At 41.9% G+C, this 17,072-nt stretch overlaps 1 protein-coding gene across 2 annotated transcripts in view; it reads left to right on the top strand.

Moving 5' to 3' along the window:
- Positions 1 to 5,215: 5,215 nt before the first annotated feature.
- Positions 5,216 to 17,072, top strand: part of AK5 (adenylate kinase 5) — a 290,021-nt gene continuing 278,164 nt past the window's right edge. The window contains exons 1-3 of one of the 2 annotated variants that reach the window (XM_055403146.2): positions 5,216 to 5,408; positions 10,489 to 10,675; positions 16,713 to 16,880. In XM_055403146.2, coding sequence (XP_055259121.2) covers positions 5,349 to 5,408; positions 10,489 to 10,675; positions 16,713 to 16,880 — 415 coding nt within the window. In that variant the 5' untranslated portion in view covers positions 5,216 to 5,348. The remainder of the gene's footprint in view (positions 5,409 to 10,488; positions 10,676 to 16,712; positions 16,881 to 17,072) is intronic. The other variant, XM_055403147.2, reaches the window with a different exon arrangement.

Genomic DNA, 17,072 nt, shown 5'->3' on the forward strand with positions numbered 1-17,072 from the left:
GAAATTCCTCTTTGGCTGAAGAATTGTGCTGCTGCTGCTGCTAAGTCACTTCAGTCGTGTCCGACTCTGCGTGACCCCATAGACACACACCATTATTTTAGTTTGCATTTACCCCAGATTCCACAGACCAGTATATGCATTCCATATTTGCAAAAAAGTAAAAGCCTTGGAAAGATTTTCTTAAAAAACATGTAAATAAGTGGCATATTTATCAGGCCAATTACACAATGTGGGAAATCTCATATATTTAGATTTTTTCTATATTTGCTGCTGCTGCTGCTAAGTCGCTTCAGTCGTGTCCGACCCTGTGCGACCCCATAGACAGCAGCCCACCAGGCTCCCCCGTCCCTGGGATTCTCCAGGCAAGAGTACAATATAGAAAATTTTTTTCAATATTTACAAATGGCTCTGAAAATACAAATGGCCCAGTGGGTTGTCAATTAGTGAGGGAAATAAAATAATTAGGAGAGAGATACTGGGTGGGGGGGGATTATACAACATGAGAAATTCAACATTCATGATTTCAGGAATGTTGAGTTCAACCTCTGAACCACGAAAAGTCTTTCAAATAGAAAAGGACCTTGAGCAATTAGAAAAATCTATAGAGTTAAACTTGTCATTATACAAGTTTCCCCTCAAACACAAAATAATATCTGCTGAGAAGAGAAAGGAAGGAAGGGAATAAGAACAGAAAAATGGAAGGACTCTCAATGAATACTGAAAGGTACAAAATAAAAAATGGTTGCAGGCCTTTGTACTGGCAACCCACTCCAGCATCCTTGCCTGGAAAATCCTATAAACAGAGGAGCCCAGCGGGCTACAGTGCACAGGGTCACAAAAGAGTCAGATATGACTGAAGCGACTGAGCACCCACAAATGCAGGGCCTTTGTAATCTTGAAAGGCATGATATAATGATGTTCGAAGGGATGAGGATGCATAGAGATTTGCAGTTGGACTCATGGCAACTACTAGTATAACCTGGGGATTAGGCCCTCTGAATGTCAGTTATTTCATTTATATAATGAAAACAATAGGTATCTCAGAGGTTGATTTAAGAATCAAATATGGCACATGTAACACACTTTGTATATATTTCATGGCAAGTAGAAAGATAATAAGTAGCAACAGTGGCATATTTATTTCCTTGGGCTCCAAAATCACTGTGGACAGTGACTATAGCCATGAAATTAAAAGACACTTGCTCCTTGGAAGGAAAGCAATGACAAACCTAGACAATGTATTAAAAAGTTGAGATATCACTTTACCAACAAAGGTCTGTGTAGTCAAGGCTATGGTTTTTCCAGTAGTCATGTATAGATGTGAAAGTTGGACCATAAAGATGGCTGAGTGCTGAAGAATTGATGCTTTTGAATTGTAGTACTGGAGATTTATGAGAGTCCCTTGGACAGCAAGGAGATCCAGCCAGTCCATCCTAAAGGAAATCAACTCTGAATACTCATTGGAAGGACTGATGCTGAAGCTCCAAAACTTGGCCACCTGATGCGAAGAGCCAGCTCATCAGAAAAGACCCTGTTGCTGGGAAAGATTGAAGACCAAGGGAGAAGAGAGCGGTTGAGGGTAAGATGGCTAGAGAGCATCACTGACTCAATGGACACGTATTTCAGCAAACTCTGGGAGATAGCGGAGGACAGAGGAGCTTGGGCTTGCTTCGGTCTATGGGATTACAGTCAGACACAACTTAGTGACTGAACACAACAATAAGTTATACTTTATAAAGTGCTTATCACAATGTCTGACTCAGAACACTCAACAAAGTTTTACTTTGTGTTATGGTCAAACTTGTCATCACATCATTACTGTCAACTAAACCAAGTGCTTATGGAGGATCCTCTCAGATTCCTTTCCTGGAGTGAGGAACTACAACTTGAGAAATATTTGATACTTTATCAGTAAAAATTTTCTGCAGTTAAACTGGCCCCATTTAAATTATAGATGGAATAAATATCTGTTACAAATATAGGAGGATTTAAGCATGGGGCTCCAGCCATCTCTGTGGGGGTTGGGAAGTGCTGTCCTGGGCATAGGGCCCTTGAGTCATCTTTGTGTGGATGGAGCCAATGGGCCGTACTCTTAGACAGATGCTTCATGGGGACAGATCAAGGTTCAGCCCTTTGCTGAGATACAGCCTGTGTGTCAGCAGTGAGCCAGAGAAGCAGTCCCACCAAGAGGATCCTCCTCAAGGATGTCTGGATCTTTGGAAAGTTCTAGTTATCACCTCAAAGGTTATTGCTATTCCCACTTCCTCTGCTTCTTCCAGCAAACAATTTGAACTCCACCTCCTTGCTTCAAATCAACAGTTAAGCATATTTGATTTTCATCATTACATTTATCAACATCTGATATGTTCTCACTTATGTCTTTGGTGAGATAGGTATTAGTTGTTTGTCTGCCCTTCGTGTATCAGTATCTGATGTTGTTTCTGCCTTCTTATTTGCTTACTGTCCATCTGCACTTCTTACACACACTCCCCAGGAGAATAGGAATTCCTCGAAAGTGAAAGTTACTCAGTCATGTCCAACTCTTTATGACCCCAAGGACTGTACAGTCCATGGAATTCTCCAGGCCAGAATACTAGAGAGGGTAGCCTATCCCTTCTCCAGGCGATATTCCCAACCCAGGAATCGAACTGGGGTCTCCTGCATTGCAGGCAGATTCTTTACCAGCTGAGGTACCGGGGAAGCCCAAATAGCAGGAACTGTGTCTGCCTTATTCCATGCTATATAACCCAGCACACTCTTCTAGGACAACGTGGGAGAGAAGAGATTCTGCCTGGAGACACTAGGCTGCAGTAAGCATCCTGATTTGTTGAACCATGCAACAATATATCCCCAAGTAAACAAATGGCGAAGGGCCATGAACCCTTTATATAACTACCATATATATATATATACCTGTCTATATATATACACACATCAGGAAGTGATGAGCCAGCTTTTCCATGGCAAGAATGTATTGTTGTTCTTTGCCCTATCTCCTCTCTTCCAAACCATCAGCCTGGCTTTTAAGCATTATAGTTCCCCCATACAGCCCTTCCCTAACAGGCTACAACTCCCTTTGCCAAAGAAATTGTGAATATCTTGCTTTTATCATATATCTGGAACATAATAAAAAGCCCTAATTGTCACTGCATAAGGCTACCTGGAAATTTCTCATATCTGTCTCCAGTTACTATGTTTTTCAGGCTGTTTAGAATATTCAGTTGGAGAAGGAAATGGCAACCCACTCCAGTGTTCTTGTCTGGAGAATCCCAGGGACGGGGGAGCCTGGTGGGCCTCCGTCTATGGGGTCACACAGAGTCGGACACGACTGAAGTGACTTAGCAGTAGCAGCAGGATATTCAGTACAGTGCAGTCTTTCTTATTCACTCTTTTTATACAAGCAAGTTGTCATCCTTGTCTGACTACACTAAAGTGCATTTAGAATCACGTATCCATTCAGGATCCATTCCTTCCTAGGAGAGTAGATGTGAGCTGTGTTCTGCCAGATTCTTGCCCATAATGCATGACTTGAAAGGTCCTGCAGAAAGTGGCCTCTTCAGTCTTAGGTGCTTCATCTCAGCTGTGCCTGCTCATAATGTAAGCTAAGCTTTCATGTCGTGGACTCTGGTACTTACCAAGCACTGTTGCACAGGCAACAGACAATGCTTCACAACTTCCATAATCTGCTCTTAAACAAGGTAGAGAACATCAGTAGCTGAACTATAAATGATGTGGCATATTCTGAGGGCAGAAACCAATTTCTATGGAACACCTGCCTCATTTAAGGCTACCATAAGACACATGGTTTCACAAGTCCTCAGAAAACTTGGTTTACTTTATAAAACTCAATTAATTCTTGAGCTCCCTCCGTGGGATAAAACAAAACTGCCACTATAGTGAAGGCATAAGAAGCAGTTTTTACTGTAACCAGAAATAGAACCAAGAAAAGATCTGCAAAGATGAACTTGAAATGGACATCCAGACAAGATTTCTGGAAGCAGTTGCGGTGTCCTCTCTCTCCCTGGCCCAACCCCAGATGGCAATTCCTATCAGAGCCTCCTTTCCTCTGACAAGCCCTCCCGCGTGTCAGGCCTTGCACAGAGCAACAGGTCATGTCCCCAGGGTGACAGGGCCCATCTTCCAAGCAGGAAACGAAATGACATCGTAATGGGGGAAATGAGTCATCATGGGAGATGGGAGGAGCATGGTGCACCTTGATAATGGTTTGTAACAGAAGGTACTTGACCAGTAAACGCTGTTTTATCACATCCACCCATACCCACCCAGAATGCTCCAATGGCCCCCGCTTCACCAACCCTCACATTCCTCCCATCAAATTAATGGTGGCGACCATCCACCTACTAAGCACGTTTCCAACTGACCCAATCTCCGACTCTCCACCACCACCCACTTCTCCACCTTCCCATCCTCTCTATAGATGTAATTACTAGTTCATTACTTACTAATCCTTCTGTTAAGGAGAATTTCAGCCTCGCTGTAAGGATTCGTAACACTAACAGGGAAAAACTGGAGACTAGCTGGTAAAACTTTCCTGAAGGGTAGGAATAACGTCAGGGGATGGCATCCACACCATCAGTTCCCTTCTCTCCTCACTCCCAGCTCCCTGTTAAGGATCGATAACTTCAGAAATAAACCATAAATGCTGTGGCAATTAGGTTGCTTCCTGGGAGTTTCTTTGCATTCAGGAGTAACTCGTGTGTGTGTGTGTGTGTGTGTGTGTGTGCGCGCGCGCGCGCGCGCGCGTGTGTGTGTAGAAGGGAAAGGGTCGCAGATTCCTACAGACCCGGACTCAGTTCCCGGGGGCGGCGCGCAGGGAAGCACGGTGCCGGGGTGGCAGAGTGGCACGAAGGGGCGTGACTGCGAGCCCCCAGCGCGCACCCGTACCCACCCTCGCACCCCGCACCGCCCGCGCAGCGTAACTGGCCGCCGCCGCCGCCGCAGGCCGGGCTCCGGAGGTGCAGAGCACCGCGTGTGGAGCCGGAGAGGCGGGCGGGCTGCTGCCTGGCGTCCGCCGCGCGGTCCTCCCTCCTCCGCTCTCTCCGCCTCTCCCCTGGCGGCCGCGCAGCCCGGAACCTGGGAAGCCGCGGCGCCGAGCCCGCAGCTCCGGCGCGGGGACCAGCACAGAGGCGCAGGCGGCGGCAGCGCTGAGACCTCAGCCCCCGCGAAGAGGCGGAGGGGAGCCCGGCCTGGGCTGGCGGAGCCGAGCGCGTGTTTGCGCGTGAAAGCGAGGGCTGCACGGCGCTCGGCACTGACACCGCCGGCCCCGGCCCAGGTCGCTGCAGCCCCGGAGCCTCCCGTCTGCGCCCCAAGGCACGCGCGAAGCAGCCATGAACACCAACGAAGCCAAGGAGTATCTGGCCCGGAGAGAAATCCCTCAGCTTTTCGAGGTAGGGGGGTAGGTCTGGCAGAGACGGACGGGGAGATCGGGGCAGGGCATCCCCGAGGTTCCGGGTGAGGAAGCCGCGCCCCGTCCCACCTTGAAGACCAGGGGCACGCAAGTGAGGGCGCTTGCAGAAGCTTGGTCGCCCGCTTGCCCGGGGGTAGCTGCCTTTCTGGCGGATTGCCGGGTCCTTGGATGGCTCGGCTCTTGTCGGGTGGCTGCACTCAGAAGCCCCCATCTCGAAAATCAAGTTTCAGTCTTCAAACTGGTTCTGAAAGCAGGCTACCCCCCGCGCATCCCCCCGATGTGGACTCCCAGGGTGGGCTGCTGGCAGAGGCTGGCCGCGCACTCCGGGGGCGAGGATCAGGCCAGGTGGGTACCCTGGCGCCTAGCAGCGAGCAAGGACTCTGAACCGAGGGGTCCAGAGTCCCAGTCCCTCCGCGCGCCGAGGGTCGGGACCCCCGCGTTGACTGGGAAGTGAGGATGAAAGGGGCCCGGACCAGGGATAGCTTGGAGGAGAGGGATGAAGATGCAAAAAAACAAGTCCAAACCCATCAAAGGCAGCGCTACTTCCCGGGTGGCAGTCACCCAGCGCTGCTCTGCGCTTTCGGTGAATGAACTGCCGAGCACGTTTTCCCGTCGTCTTGGAAGAGATGGTTCTCCTCCCTCACCTCCCCAGCCCATAGCTTTCGCCCGCCTTAACCAACCCACCTAGAGAAAGCCAGTCCGAGAGGGAGTGGCGAGGCGGGCGTGACTCCTGTTGCTCTGTCTTCTTCCCACCGCATCACAGCATCCACTGCACCAGGGACCCCGGGGTATGGGGGACACTTTGAGAATGTGGGAGAGGAGGCTGGAGGATGAACTAGAACCTTGGTTAGTTCTAAATAACAGCCAACCTCGCGAGCTGTTTTGCTTCCTTTCCTTCTCTCTGTATTTGAATTTTATAACATTCCTTAATCCTGTGTTTTTACTTAGGTTAAGGAAAAAAATGGAAGCAAGCCAGGCTTCATAGAGCGAGTCCTGAAACCGGGTCCCCCATTTCTGAAAGATGATAGACTATAGACTAATGTAGTAAACTAGAAGTCGTGCATTGCTCTTTCACCTATTTGAGGGGGGTTGTTCTACTAAAAGAAATTTTATAACACTATTTGGAAAAATAATTTTGCCTCTGTTTTCCCAAATTGTCTTTAAATGGACCTCCATAATTACAGATCTTCCTTTTTAACTCACCTCTTAAGCCACCGATTTCAGGTCTATCTGAAAACAAGATATCCAGGTAAATCACCACTAAGCACAAGCCTAGTATGTGAAACTCAAGTCTAGCAAATGTGTCACTAGTATTTGAAAATAATCAGGAAATGTTGCATAAGGACAGGTCTTGAGGGTTTGTAGGATTCTTGTTAAGAATTTTTCTTTGTTTCTATTTTCAAAAAGTAAACATGCAGATGAAGAGCTGAAGGGTTTTGTCCATAAATACTACTACTGAGATCAGTGTCATTCCTAAAAGAGTAATTAGAAGCATCTGCAGGAGGGTCACCTGATTGCAAAGTGCCACTTAAATAGTACTCCTATTTTCTTTATAAATGTGGGTGCTGTTTTTCCCCTGGGTAACCACAGAGAATTTTGATTGTTTGTGCATGAAAATCTACACTGTTTGTGCAAATAAGTGATGGCAGGTGCTTTTGTTCAGGTGCTATGCTTTTCCTTGGCTTTTCTGCAGTTAGGAGGTTAGAAAATAGTACACACCCAGAAAAGGAAGTCAACTTGCTTAGGTGAAATACAGAATTACAGAGTACTTAAATGCAATCCCAGGCAATGAGAAGATGGAGGAGGCTGCTGGTGACCTCCAAAGGCTCCATCCTTCCTATAAGAAGAATCTGTGCTGCGCATAGCACAAGAGAGAAGTAAAACTTGGCAGTTCTCCATGTGATGAATGTAGATAGCAAAACCAAATGCTTTAAGTTTCCAAACTGGATTTTATCCCTCAAAACCGCAATATGGGTACCTATATAAAGTTTCTAGGTATATAAAGTTTCAATTAAATAGCTATCAAACCCAAAACATTGAACACAGTTGTAGATACTAGACACCGTTGTAGACCAAGTGAATGATTATTGAATTTGCATGTTTTCAAGCAACAATCTGTATCTTACTGATATTTCAGATTTCTTTCTAACATGAGACGTCACATGAGCTAAAAGGATAGGTTCAAGTTTGGGATGTGTTTCTATTTCTAGGTTAAATGTTTAAGACAAAAATCACTTTTCCCTAATTTTGTCACGAAATCTTAATTCTAGTTAACTTATGGTATGTATATTGATCTTGTGTTGTTGTACCTTAGAGCAGAGATTTGGCAATCTATTTGAATACTGGGGAAAGTCAAAATAGATTACTCAAGTTCTCAAAGGGTTAACTCAAATAGACTGAATAAAACAATATCTGCTGGTTGTTTTGGATCCCTGATGGTGACTATTAGAAGAAAAGATTTAAATTATCTGTGAAGGAGTGGACCTCATTCTCACTTCTGATATCTGTACCCCTTGTGGAGTCAGATGTGGTTAGAGAGGGTAGAAACATATTTTCCCGCAAAAAATTCTCCATTGAGTATGTTCACTCATTTTAGGCAATAAAAGGGATTAAAAACTCAATGTTGGCTTAAAACTCAGCATTCAAAAAATTAGGATCATGGCATCCGGTCCCATCACTTCGTGGCTGATAGATGAGGAAACAATGGAAACAGTGACAGACTTTATCTTTTTGAGCTCTAGAATCACTGCAGATAGTGACTGCAGCCATGAAATTAAAAGACACTTGCTCCTTGGAAGAAAAGCCGTGACTAACCTAGACAGCATATTAAAAAGCAGAGACGTTATTTTGCTGACAAAGGTCCATCTAGTCAAAGCTATGGTTTTTACAGTAGTCATGTATGGATATGATAGTTAGACTATAAAGAAAGTTGAACACCAAAGAATTGATGCTTTTGAACTTTGGTGTTGAAGGAGACTCTTGAGAGTCCCTTGGACTACAAGAAGATCAAACCAGTCAATCCTAAAGGAAATCAGTCCTGAATATTCATTGGAAGGACTGATGCTGAAGCTGAAACTCCAACTTGGCCACCTGATGCAAAGAACTGACTCATTGGAAAAGACCCTGATGCTAGAAAGATTGAGGGCAGGAGGAGAAGAGGATGACAGAGGATTAGATGGTTGGATGGCATCACTGACTCAATGGCCATGAGTTTGAGCAAGCTCCAGGAGTTGGTGATGGACAGTGGGGCCTGGCATGTTGCAGTCCATGGGTTCGCAAAGAGTCAGACATGACTGAGCGACTGAACTGAACTGAGGGACAAAAAAATTAAAGATCTAATCTCAGTTGGTAAAGAATCCGCCTGCAATGCAGGAGACCTGGTTTTGATCCCTGGGTTGTGATCCCTGGAGCAGGGATAGGCTACCCACTCCAGTATTCTGGCCTGGAGAATTTCATGGACTGTATAGTCTGTGGGATTGCAAGGAGTCAGACACGGCTGAGTGACTTTCACTTTCAATCTTGAATGACTCAAATTGCTGTTGGATTACCCATGGGGCACAGATTTTCTGGCACTTTCTCTTTATCCCATATATGTTTTTGCAAGATGAAGAAAGAGGAGTATAGGAAATCAAAACCATTGAGTTGGAATCCTAGGCCTACAAGTTTCTAGCTGAGTAGCCTATGTCAACTCACTAACATCTCTGAACCCTGATTTCCTAGTCTATGAATGGGGATAATAATGCCGCATAGGACTGAAAGTGCATTAAGTAAGCTAAAGCACACAGATACACAGTAAGATGTAGAGTAAGCCCTGTCACAGAGTTAGCTACGTTAATGTTAGAGGAATGTGAGGAGTTAAATGCAATGTGTGTGTGTGTGTGTGTGTGTGTGGCACAGACCTTGACATATAAACTGGATGCCCAGTTTATAGTTTAGTTTTTTCCATTCCCTCTGCAGTTGAATCCCTCAATTGAACATTCTAACCCATATTATTTAGGATTTCAGAGGACTAATGTACCTGGTAGAAACTGCCTACCATTTTGAGCAACTTGCACAAGAATAATTTGAAAATAAAATGCTGTTAGCATTTATTTAGAAAAGCTGTTAGCCTTTCAAAGAGTGTACATTTTGTTTATTAATAACAGTGATAATAATCCTCAATGCTTTCCATAAAATACTCCAAAGAGTACTGACACTTTCACATCAGTTCAATTTCCAGGAATGAGCATTTCCAAATTTGTAGCATTGATAGAAATTAATACTTGTGACATATCAGACACCAGACTTTCTTCTGTAATTTCAATTACATATTGAAATATACATATTGTAGTGCTTTATTATATATCAAATAGGTTTTTTGGGGTCAGTCTTTATGTTTTGAGTGAATTTTTTTTCTGATTAGAGAACAGTCCAAGATGTACCTGCCATGTGCAAGGAAAAATGTCAGAGGCTGGATATTGAGAAATAAATAAGACCCACACTGTATTGTTGAAGATTTTATAGGTTAGAAGAGAAGACAAAAACATAAACTGATGGTTTTAGTATGAATGACAGGTAAGAAAGAGTTTTTTCTGGGTACAATGAAAGGGTCTGCAAGCCAACCCGAGGGCTCAGTGGGGCCTCTCTGTTGATGGTTATGATGGTGATTAAAACCATCAACATTTATTATTTACTATGCTCCAAGTGTTTCCATCCATAAATCACCCTCTGCAACTGAGGCTTGGAGACTTTAAGGATGGGTAGGAATGAAATCAATCATGACGGGGGGCATTTTTACACACTGTACTTAATCTCATATTGATAGAGTTCTTCCGTTTTAAACAATGCAGTTGGCCTTATTGTTTAAAGGACAGAGAATGCTGGGCTGAAAATTAACTGGTCAAAAATTTAAGGGGTTGTTTGAATTACTCAATAAGAGCATACTTTCAACTCAAATTGTTTATTAAAAAAAATTCAAAGAATCCAAACAACCCAGAATTTAAAGATGGGATATACACTATTTTGACAAAGGTGGTTTAAAAACATATTTTATGTGGATGTATTTTGTTGTTATATTTCAGAGCCTTTTGAATGGATTGATGTGTTCGAAGCCTGAAGACCCAGTAGAGTACTTGGAAAGTTGTTTACAGAAAGTAAAGGAATTAGGGGGATGTGACAAAGTGAAATGGGATACATTTGTAAGCCAGGAGAAGAAGACTTTACCTCCACTCAATGGAGGACAGTCACGGAGATCCTTCCTAAGAAATGGTAATGTATATGTAGAATAATAGTTCATATTTATAGCAATATTCTTTAAAACATAACATATAAACTGTAAGCAGTGATTTAATTTAATAGGTTTCAAAATGCCTGAAAGGATATTTGATCCTGAAACATGAGTAACTTCTCTCTGCTACTAATCTCCTCTATGATAAAACAAACACAATTACATACCATTGTCCAGTACTTCACTAAAAGCTTAATGAAATTTTTTACTGACTTCATTATTTTGTAAAATGAATTGCATTAGCAAACTGAATTTTTCTTAAAATTGCAATAAGACTTTTCCAAATAAATGAGTAGATGACAAAAATCGATAGTTATTAATAACTATAATATTTTTAATAGCTAAGAAAAGATTTAACTTGTTGCTGTGTTTCCAAATTTATTTTAATGTATCTGCATAAAGGCATGTAAAGTTTATACTAGTTAACTCAAGAAGGATTTATTTAGCAGCTACTGAATGCAAAGCATGAGATTAGGCATTTGGGTGCTATGAAAGAAGTGGGATGCAAAAACTTGTTTAACAATTTGGAACTAAGAACTGGAGTTCACTAGAGGAGATTCATGGTATTCTAGCTTTCCAAAATTTGTTTGTATCAAAATTAGTTCAACATCAGTCAAGCAGCCTTTTAGGCTCCAGATAAAATTGAGAAATACAATAGTATTTGCAAAGTGGAATCAGTCCCAATCAGAAGAAGCCAATTAATTCTTTTCCAGTGGCCAAGTTCATTCTATTTTCAAAATTTAAACCATTCTCAAAAATTGTACCTAGAAAAGTTTTAATTACGCAGACAGAATTTGAAACAGAGACAATTCTATTTGCAGTAAATACAAGGGGAAATACATTTTAGTTTGTTTTATCTTACCATTGGGGCTTCCCTGGTAGCTTAGTGGAAAAGTACCCACCTGCCAATGCAGGAGATAAAGGTTCAATCCCTGGGTTGAAAAGATCCCCTGGAGAAGGAAATGGCAACCCACTCCAGTATTCTTGCCTGGAAAATTCCATGGACAGGAGAGCCTGGTGGGCTACAGTCCATAGGGTTGCAAAGAGTCAGATACAACTTAACAACTAAACAACAGCAACATCTTACCTTGACCCCCTTAAATTTTATTTGAACATGGGGAGGAGTCATAGTGTATTAATTTTTAAGAAACACAAGCAAGGAGAAAAAGCAGAAATGCTATTGTCTCAGAAATATCTTCAGAGAGGAGAAGACTTCTCTTTCCATGCAGGAGCTCCTCTAGGTCATTTAGGCTTCGGTGTTCAAAAGAGCACCTACAGGCAGTTATCACGGTGGCAGACCCACTTAGGAAATTACTGCTTAAGGGAACACAATAATATTTCTGTGAGCTTGAAGGGTTCACACACCTTCCCCAAAGGGCTAATTTCCTTCCCAGAATGTCATAATATATTTGAATCTGGCTCAGTGTTAAATACATGCCCTCTGCCCTTGTTAAATCAAGTGACAAATATGGGGAACTTCTTTTTAAACCTTAAAGCACTACAAATCTTAAGTATTACTGGATTTAGTCTAAGATATGTTTATGCTTTCAAATGTAAATCTAAGAGGATGTGACATTCACCTAATCGAAAAGCTGCTCTCAGACTGGTTGTATAAACTATTTTGTAACAAAGTGAAATCTGAATGCGTCTATTTTATATTATTACTTGTCTTTATTATATATAGAAGCCAGGCAGGCCAAGTATGTAATAGACAATGGTGGGGACTATGGTGAAACTGGAGAATAAAACTAGAGGGAATAGTCACTGTCTAAAGGCAATCAAGCACAAATTTTGGAAAAACGTCAAGATGAACAAAGCACATCTATGGGGCTACACTGGACCCACTGATGACCATTTTGGAACTCTTGATTAGCAGAATGGGCTGCAATAGGAATGGAAAATGTAGGTTTAACTTTCATTAAAATTGAAATTGCTTGTTAATTTTAGACTCTCCATACCTCCTGACACTTTACCAGAATTCCCACTTAGAAATCTTTTACTTAATCATCAAAGAAAAGCTTTCACATTCTATGGTAACAAGAATGTTGTATCACACTGTCTGATATCTGGAATATAGCCTAAAAGGCAGAAAATAGTTTCTAAACTGATGAATCCTGTAATAATAAAATTTTATTTTATGAAATGCTATACAAGTTTGTGCTTTGCAGGTTTTTAACTGTGATTTATAGAATCTGTTGTTAAAAATCAACAGTATTGCTAACTTCCCTATAACTTTGGGCTTCCCTGGTGGCTCAGAGGTTAAAGTGTCTGCCCCCAATGCGGGAGACCCAGGTTCGATCCCTGGGTCGGGAAGATCCCCTGGAGAAGGAGATGGTAAGCCACTCCAGTATTCTTGCCTGGAGAATCCCATGGACGGAGAAGCCTGGTAGGCTACAGTCCATGGGGTCGCAAAGAGTTGGACACGACTGAGCGACTGAACGGAACAGATTATTTCTAGAAATAAAAAGTGATTTGTGCATTTTTGCTGAATATTGACAGAGCTATGCTAATATATAATTATCATGAAAAAGTGTTCTGTGAAATAAAACATTTTAATAATTTTTAAGCAACTTACTTTTCTAAGTAAAAATATAAAACAAGGATAAATTATTAGCTGACAGTTCTTTAAAATGTTGTACTATAAATGTGAGATGAGCATTTATTTTTTTGCAGTGTATGTACAACTGAACAGATGATTACTCATAAATTAAGAGTTTTAGTCCCAAAGCTCCAAATGTCCATAGGACTTTTCTTTTGGAATATCTCATTGTCATCTTTACTCAACATGTCAAAAACTAAACATATCATGTTTGCTTCAAAACTACCCTCCTTTTCTTATTTCCATGGAGTCAGTCAATGAATCAGTTGAGCTATAAAATAACCATGTATTGAGTACTGCTATGTGTCAGACATGCTTTTGAGACTGAGGTTGTGTAGCCTCCAAGAAAGAACAAACATGGCACATGCCCTCATGGAATTTACAGTGTAGGATGAAGCTAGGCATTAAATATGTAATTAGAAGCACAGTGAATGCTATAGGAAATACCATATGCTACAGAACTGATATTAACAAGGCAGATGGATCTATCCTGGGCTAGATTCAAGGTAGGCTTCCTAGAAGAGCTAATATGCTAATAAAAGAGACAGAAAGCTGAGTAGGTGTCAGATAGAAAAGGATGGAGGAGATTGAGAGTGTACTAGGGAACAGAGAACAGAAATACCTGACATAGAAGGAGAGGCCAGGATAAAGACAGGAAGGAGAGAAGCCCAGTATTTCTGGAACATTAAAGAGAGGGTAGGAATTTACAGTATGAAATGCAGTGTGTTCCCTATCTTTTAGGCTTTTCACCTGGCAATTGTTTTTGAACAGTCACCTTCACTCATCTCTCATGTGTGCCTGTGCACTAAGTCACTTCAGTCATGTCCAACCTATGCGACCCTTTGGACTGTAGCCCACCAGCTCCTCTGTCCATGGGATTCTCCAGGCAAGAATATTAAAGTGAACTGCCAGACCCTCCTCCATGAGAGTATGGCAGAATATCTCCTCCAGGAGATCTTCCTGACCCAGGGACTGAACTCATGTCTCCTGCACTGGCAGGCAGGTTCTTTACCACTAGAACCATCTGGGAAGCCCATATCCTAATCCAAATCATGTCCTTCGTATCCAGCCACTCATTTCCATATCCCCTATTTTCCCTCTTACTAAGCCCTCACTTCTCTTGTGTGAATCATGTTAACAGCCTTCTAGCTGTACTCTTTCTGCTCCTAGTTTTTCCCTACTCAAATCCATTCTAACCACCACCAGATTTATTTTCCTGAAAAACATGTTTCATTATGTCATTCCTCTACCCCCCAAAAAAGCCTGCACTGGGTTTCTACCACATTGAAGCTGAAACCCTTACCCTGGTGATTAAGGTCCTCCGCATTGTGACCACACACTCCCTACCCATCTTCTGGCTTTTCTCCATACGCGTGCTAAGTCGCCACTATCATGGAACTTTTTCTCATGGGAGAGGACAAACAACGAATGAATTAGAGGCCTCTCAGATGGTGAAGAGGTATGTGCTGTGCAGAGCATTATTATAAGGGGTGATGTCCTTGAAACTAACTGGGTGGCTGCCCCAGATTAAAATGTCAGTAAAGTCCTCTTATGGGAGGTGACATTTAAAACTGAAATGTGAGTGACAAGAAGCAGTTAGCCATGGGCTCAGTAAGGAAAGAGTATTTCAAGCAATGGACTTTGGGCCAAGTGTGAAAGGAAGAAACCAGTAGAGGTCTATTGCAGTAGTCTGGGTAAATGATGGTAGTTTGGGGAAGAGTTGTGGTAGTGGAGACACAGAAAAAAAAAACTATGCATTTCGGATATGTTTTAGAGGTAAGTCTGTGGGAACAGATGTGAAGAGTGAGGGAAGAAAATGGTCAAGGATAATGCTTAAAGTGTTGCTTTGTGTTGGATGAAGCAATTCAATTTCAAGGCAGAACAGGATAATATTGTTAGTGCCTTTACTGACATAGCCCTTCCCAGAATTTTCTAAAGAATATCCACTGTCATCTGTAGACAACCTCACTCTTTTTTTGTATTTAAAGTGAGTCCCATTAGTCAGTAGTCAATGACCTCATTTATTGTATGAACAGAAAATGAAAAGTTCTGCCTGATCAACATCCCCTGGGGAGATGTGAGCATTATGCCATGCTAAAATCCAGTAAAGCCCTTAACCAGATTTCTCATGGAAGGCCAGGTGACTTTCCGTCTCCTTTGTGCTGTTGCCTTTGTGGTAGTTACAGCTTCTCTTTGCCTCCTTGAATACCAGCCCATGATGAAGAAGGAAGGATCTATGAATCAAATATCAATAGCTGGTTGAGGCCATCTGCCTGACTTGGGCTTGCCAGCTCTGTCCTCTGGTCTATTTGAATATGACATTTGTATTTCCGACTCTTGAGTCTTGTATTTTATTTCTCCCAATTGAGAAGTCCTTTCCACATTTCATCACCCGTTTAGTTTTTTGAGGTTTAAGTCCTGTCTCCTTTGCAAGTTCTTTTATACCACTCTAGCCAGATGGAGCTACTCATTCATTGAACTCCTATGGTGTTTACCATAGAGATATTAATTTTATCACTTAACAAACCTGGTATACATACTGCTACCAAATATAAGCATGTAAGCTCTATATTGTAAGCTCTGTGAGGACAGGATTACATCTTATTTTATTCTTCTACTGAACCATCCTCAGCACACTAACATGTCTAACAATAAATAGCAAATATTTGTTGTTATTGTAGATGTAAATTTAAATCTTCGTAGTCACATTTTTAAATCAGGAGATTAAAGATAATAAATATTGGGAAAGTAAAGTTAAATGACAATGAAAGATGTTCCAAATGTAGAAAACGTTTGCTACCCTCTGCCTTGTGACAATACCTTAAGTTTTTGTGCATTATGCCACCAAGCTGTTCCACGGAATGACATCATAATACCTGAATCATAGTGACTGCATATTTATGGATAAATGAAACACATTATATGTAAGCATTACCTCCATGGGCAGCTTCATATGGTTGTGAAGGTATGTGGTACACTACTCTAGGGAGCACCATTTTCAGAGAGCAGGATTTACATGAACTACCAAGCAAGACTAGGCAAACTTAAGAAGGTTCTTCTAGGGCCGAAGTTGGCAGCCTATGAACCGTGGGCCAAGTCTGGCTTACTGCTTGTTATTTATAAATAAAGTTTAATTGGAACACAAGTACATCCATTTGTTTACCTATTGCCTAAGACTGTTTTCCTAACTATTAATAATTGTAGTATGAGACTCTATGTCCCTCAAAGCCCCAAGTGGAGACTGTCTGACCCTTTAAGGAAAAGTTTGCTGACTTCCTGACCACTTAAGGGGACAGAAATCTACTCTCAGTTGAAAACAATCAGAATCATTTAAGATTTCTTCAACTAATGGGTTAAGTATATAATATGTTTTATTATGCTTTTTTTTTCCGTTTCAAAGTTATCTTATTCTTTTGCAGTAATGCCTGAAAATTCAAACTTTCCTTATCGGCGGTATGATCGGCTCCCTCCAATCCATCAATTCTCCATAGAAAGTGACACGGACCTTTCTGAGACTGCAGAGCTAATTGAGGAGTATGAGGTCTTTGATCCCACTAGACCACGACCAAAAATCATTCTTGTCATAGGTATGAGGCAGAAAGCAAAATTCTCATAATATTGCTCGCTTTGTTTATATGTTTATGTTTCAAAAATTATGTCAACTATGCACCATATTTGCAAATACTTAGTTGGATAATAAACAGAGTAGAATAAATAAATATAATAGAAACAAAAACTCGAGAGACAGTAGATGGATATATTTTTAGCATCATTTTCAA

The sequence above is a fragment of the Moschus berezovskii genome, chromosome 4 (genome assembly GCF_049115385.1).
Source record: "Moschus berezovskii isolate FMDL1 chromosome 4, NW_MosBer_1.0, whole genome shotgun sequence".
Taxonomy (NCBI): domain Eukaryota; kingdom Metazoa; phylum Chordata; class Mammalia; order Artiodactyla; family Moschidae; genus Moschus; species Moschus berezovskii.